This window comes from Hyposmocoma kahamanoa, unplaced genomic scaffold (assembly GCF_003589595.1).
Source record: "Hyposmocoma kahamanoa isolate Upper Pololo Valley unplaced genomic scaffold, ASM358959v1 160, whole genome shotgun sequence".
Lineage (NCBI taxonomy): Eukaryota > Metazoa > Arthropoda > Insecta > Lepidoptera > Cosmopterigidae > Hyposmocoma > Hyposmocoma kahamanoa.
The window spans coordinates 1,155,706-1,161,705 of NW_020653575.1; the positions used below are offsets into that span (position 1 = coordinate 1,155,706).

The 6,000-nt window shown below is 37.5% G+C and overlaps 1 protein-coding gene across 2 annotated transcripts in view; it reads right to left on the minus strand.

Moving 5' to 3' along the window:
* Window positions 1-6,000, minus strand: part of LOC113225397 (serine protease gd-like) — a 37,258-nt gene that overhangs the window by 3,976 nt on the left and 27,282 nt on the right. For both annotated transcript variants that reach the window (XM_026457700.1, XM_026457699.1), the window contains exons 3-6: window positions 5,346-5,582; window positions 3,755-3,902; window positions 2,529-2,707; window positions 632-793 (exon numbers count right to left, since the gene is read on the minus strand). In XM_026457700.1, the coding sequence (XP_026313485.1) occupies window positions 632-793; window positions 2,529-2,707; window positions 3,755-3,902; window positions 5,346-5,582 (726 nt within the window). The remainder of the gene's footprint in view (window positions 1-631; window positions 794-2,528; window positions 2,708-3,754; window positions 3,903-5,345; window positions 5,583-6,000) is intronic.

A 6,000-nucleotide genomic window follows, 5' to 3' on the forward strand; every position in this document is an offset into this window, starting at 1 on the left:
TTTCAAAGCCACGCCGAAATAAATTGATTATTAGACTATTTACTAACGTCGATGCTTCACAGTCATTAGGGTTTTCGGAAACAAGTAAATGTAATATTTTTGAGAATCTTCTTTATCATGAAAACGTTCCGTCAAATATTATTTGAAACTTTAAGGTATTTTTTTAAATATTTTGATGTAGAATGTCACTTCATAATCAAAATTTATAAACCTTTGATTCCAGTATACCGAGCGAGGAATTAAAATACTCGTATAAAATAAAATACATTACAATGAACAATGCAATAACCAGCTTCGAGGACACTCGAATATATGCGATACTTAGATTTTAGATATCATTTGTAAAGTGAAATCTACTTAAGCTGCAGTAGAGCTCCTTGTGAAAGAGTTCGTCCAAGGAAGTACTAGGAAGTAATGTGAACAGTATTGTGCGTTCCGGTTTTGAAGGGTAAGGGTGCTGGTGAAATTACAGGCACACAGGATTTGTCAACTTGTGTTTCAATGTGACGGGCACAGTGGCAGTGAGCCTCTGATCTTTGTGATTTAAATATCTGAGTGGCACTGCAACTGCTATGGACAGGCGTGTCGCTTACCACCAGGCGCATGACTTATCCCATTAAAAAAAACTTACTAGCAAGAATACTGTCGTCGTACGAATCGTGAATGTAAGCAGCAACGAGAGTTCTGGTCACAGTGACGTCATCACTCCAGTCCTCGAGATTGTATACTCCGACTTTGACCACGATGTCTTTTCGGGATGTTACTACGTTCTTTCGGCGCATACAGTGAGCCGCTGTAAAATGCGAAAAGTACAAGATTTAAATTAATATATTATTCTATAACACACATAAAATATTTCAATAGCAACATCGAACCGCAGCTTCGCAGGCAGCTTTTGGCGTACAGGTTCGTCGAGTCACCGCGCCTCGGAAGCTCACGAGTCACGATTAAGGACCACGAACTGGTTCAACACATGTCGAGCAAAAATTCGACTTAATTAGGTGAGTTATTCATTAGTTTAGTTAATATTCCCTATTTAGCAGTCGCGATAATCGTCTAAGAGTGAGGCTGTACAGAAAACTTCGAATTTTATTCAGTACTTTGTATGTCTGAATGAAAATTTGCAAGAACTAACTAACCATTAACCATTTAAAACTTTTTGTGAATTAACCATTCACCACACAAAACATTAAACGTAACTTATTCAATGACATAAAAATTACAACAATTACAATATACAACATTTCCCAAAGTGGTCCCTACCGCCCCCAGTGGGCGCTGAAGAGCCCTAGGGGACGGCGGCGGCGGGGGTGTCGGAAGCAATTGGGGAGGGTTGATGTTGTCTCAAAAAACCTGAATTATGTATTATAAACTACACTATATCTATGTATATTATGTTTTCCTTGTGATTTGTTTTTGTGTTAAGTTAATATAAAAAAATACGTGTTTTCAATTATTTTTGTGGCGGTGAGCGTTGAAATTTTTTTATCTTAAGTGGGCGGGCAATAATTCACTACACAAACATTTATATCAGTACTATTTTACAAATAGAGAAAGTTACATACGTACCTATATATATGTAACTAACTATGATATAGAGTAAATCATTATAATACTAACACCAATACTGATTTGTACTATGACGTACCTATACCAATGTTAATAATAAACTACAGTACCGGCAGGCTATGATGGCCGTTTTGACAGATTATAATAGTGAGGTCAAATCTCAATTCATTATCGAAAAAAATATAATCAAATGCGCTGACGCATCTATAAGTTTTTATGTTTATAACTAGTATTGAAAGGGGTAGCTGATTAAAAAGTTTTAATAAAACGAAAATAAAAATATGTCGTCAATGCGAAACTGCTTTGTTTTTCATTTAGCTTTGACGCGAGTTTGCTGGAAGTGGAAGTTGTGCTGGACAGCAATCCTATAAGTGACGATCGTACAAGATTTCATTTTCTCAATTATTTTCAATTTTGAATTCCGAAAAACAAGCTGTGTCGTAAAATTATACATCCATAAATTTACTGCATGTCACTATTGACAACAATGTAGGTACATCAATTAGGTCCTTCAACGTACTTATGTATTAATACGAAACTTGATGGGCGGACAAACGCCAAAACGGCCATAATAGCGTGCCGGTACTATAATTGAATTTTATTACTATGGTGCACTAGAAGTAGGTATGGTTCCTTCCTTTTGTAACTTCAAAAATAAACACCTGAACCACGAAATCAAACACGCTTGGGACATTAACGGGAAACAGACGACTGGGTGAAATGTACTACACTAACAGAAGGTGGCCCACAGCCCTTGGAAAGCGTGTGAAGTCCCCAAAATGGACTGGGACAACATACGGATTACGGCATCATTAGAGTAGCAGTAGATCCAGATTGATGTTCACAAGTACCACGTGAGACGTCTCATAGACTGACGATGAATAACGACACCGACATAGCTCCCAAATTTAAGTGAAGTAGAAGACACTCGTACTTTCTGTTAGATAAATTATTCTTACCCGTGATAACATGTCGTCCAGATACCAAAGTTCCAGCGCAGATAAAATTGAGACTGCCATTTTTTCTCTTATAAATAGCGACCAACCACGGCCAGTCTCCCCTATTATAACTCTGTCCGTTGTAGATGAGGGGTTGCTCGTTGCCACCGGATATAATGCCGCATGATTGATCTGTGCCGCTGAAAAGATAAAAATATTTTGAGTGTAAATTTTCCAAAAAAATCTATTGCGAGTTAGAAGCCTTTGTTTCTGAAACAAATACAATCTATGAAGCAAAGCTTTCTATACTTTTGCAAAGATGTACTTCCACTCATTACAAAACTGCTCTAATATATTCAAGGCTCTAGAGGACCTTACTTCCATTCTTTACAAAACTGCCCCAATATATATTCAAGGTTGTAGTGGAGTTCTGACGCCGCGCTTATTCTGTGTTGCCGTGTCTAGTTTCCGACTCCCGGTAGAATTAATCAGTATTAAAAATTGTCCTAAGACTTATAAATAGAGCTGTTAGATTGCATTTTGGTACTTTCTATCCATCGGTAGGTACAGATACAGTCGATTTCCTAAGATCTATGACCCCTAACCGACTTTTTGGTTTTGAGAGCCTTCTTACGCAGTCTATAGAAAAGTGTAAAGGAATTCCAGCTTTTTGATTGAACATAGTATCTATGTAATGTAATTAAAGATCAAATTGACTTAAAAAGTTTTTTTAAATTTCATTTATTAATGATGCAATAAGGAAGTCATATGAAAATTAATTTTGACGGCTCACAGGTAAAAGATTAAGTATGTTTATTAGTCAGTGTTTATTATATATTATATGATGTTATATTGTTTATTATATATTATTAATTTATTACTTAATAGTCAGTGAGGGGTCAGATATCTTAGGGCATAGACTATACAATATCCGGAAATGCGTTACTGGTGAACCCCATTTTTTAACCGACTTCAAAAAAAGGAGGAGGTCATCAAACCGACTGTATTTTTTGTGCGTATTTTACATGATTAATCCTACATATGTGAACCGATTTCGATAATTCTTTTTTTATTGGAAAGTGGGTATCTCAGAAATGGTTCTATTCGAATTTGAAGAAAACAATTCACCCCTTTTCCGTTAACCGATTTCAATAAAACTTGGCATATCTATTTAGATGTAGATAATTCCTCTAATTTTGTTTTGTTTTTTTATTTAATAAAAAAGTTATAATTATCAATGCTCTTACAAGTTCTGGGTAGGACGTGACCATTGCGGAGACGGTGGCCGAATTGTGGCAGGTCTTGGTGCTTGCGTGATGACTTCTGGGTAGTATTGGGGCTCTGGCTGCCGCTGCGGTGGCTGGGTAACCCGATGCTCGTTGGTTGGATTGTTTACTATGTAAAACATTACCAACTTCATCGAGGCTGCGATTACGCGAAGTGTCTACTACAGTTGTTGTTTCGAGACGGTTTGCAACCAACTCGAGCGGGTGCTACCAAATACCCGAAAGCATTCTTCGTCATGATGAAGACAATGAAAGCCTGACTATTTACAAGAACCGCAAACGCGATAACTTCCACGTTTTTGACTATTATTTGGTTATAAATTGAAGTTTTGTTTAGTTTTATTTGCTCTAAGTTAAAATTAAACTTGGCGCACGAGATCACTGGATTGTGTGAGGTGGTTTTCACTGAAATAATCCCAATTGTTTGGTCCGCAAACGGGTTATTCCAGTCAGTCTCGCTAGCAGCTTAAAGCGGTTGGATTTTTGTGATGTGTCGCTTCTAGCACAAATCGACTGTGAACTGGCAACCGGTACTATCTCAATTTTGACAACTTTACATTGACTTGACAGGTGAAGAAAAAATTGTTTGCGTCATGTATGTAGCATAAGGTTTATTAAACAAAATGTAATAAAAATATTTAAAAACTAATAAATGACGCAAATAATTTTTTTCTTCAATTGTAGTCAATGTAAAGTTGTTATAATTGAGATAGTACCGATTGCCAGATCACGGTCCAAATGCAGAAGGCCGCCTTTGCTTGATACGGCACGTATTATTCACCAGTTCAATCTGAGTCCCTGACACAGACCTACCGTGCCATTGCCGGAGAATATCGCCTCTCCCATTTAAAAATTCAAAATTAATCTTTTAGGCCATGAGGGAGGCGAGATCGAGAAACTAAAATGGATACAAGTAATATTAAAATAATGTGCCTGACAACACACCACGTCAATTGCCTGGTCTCAAACTAGGGATTACTCTGAACTATGAGTTCCGGAGCAATGAAACTCACTATAGGGCACTTCCCAGAACATCCAGACCAGAACCAATATTGAAGTGTCCATTTTTTAACGATCTCTGTGGTCAAATGGTCGAGTCGTGGTTCCGGAACCAAAATTATGAGAGAAATAAATTTAGGCCATACAAATCTTTTTCCCGGCCTGGGAATCGAACCCAGGACCTCTGCGTGACAGACCAGCATGGTAACCGTTCGGCCACAGTCGCGTTAAACTTTGACCAACTAAAAATTAACTGTTTTTATACATAATTGGCTCCGGACTTGGTGTTTGTGGTACCGTTCGTTGTTTCCGAGTCCCATAACACAAGTGCCTTGGTTACTTACTTTGGGCTCGGATCAACGTATGTAATGTTGTCTAATATTTATTTACTAAATTATTATTGCCCAAATTGGTCCAACTGGGAATCGAATCCGGGACCTCCTCATCCAGCGCCAACAATGCAAAACATTAGGCCACCGGTATCGTCATCTTGTTTATGAACAAACATTGGTAACGATAAAACTGTATCTGTCTTAAGTCTAAAACTGCTCACCAGAATTCCAACCCTGCTGGTTCTCATCACCTCCATATGTGTATATCTGCGTCTGTCCATTAATACCATTTGGTCTATAGTATCCTGACAGGTCAGGATCATCATAAGGTTTTGAATATGGTTGATCATAATGGTTGTAGTAACCATTATTGCCAAGGAAGTTTGACCCTTGCCCTTTTAGGAATAGTGTATGTTGTAGACTTGTCGTAGTCACGTATTGATTTGGACCTGGAATGTCTGAAAAAGATCGAGTTGATTGTTATACTGTGATATTTAGAGCAAATAATAATAATAATAATAATAATGGGAGAGGCGAGAGTCTAAAATAACTTGAATTTTTACTAAGAAAAGAAAAACCTTGGTAAGAGACTGGGTAATACTAGGTGTTAACTTGTGTGACTCTCAGATCTCCAGGCTCCCACCTCCGGGTACAATACATACAACACTTCTACTGTAAGTGCTATTTAACAAGATAAAGCTTGCACTTAAGATAACAGACAATATTTGCAAAAGAAAGAAACAATATAAAATAAAAAAGTAAAATTAGATTTTTGGCAGGCTATTATTGTACGTGTAATTATTGTAGGTGTGCGTGCGTGCGTGCGTGCGTGTCTGTGTCTGTGTCTGTGTCTGTGTCTGTGTCTGTGTCTGTGTC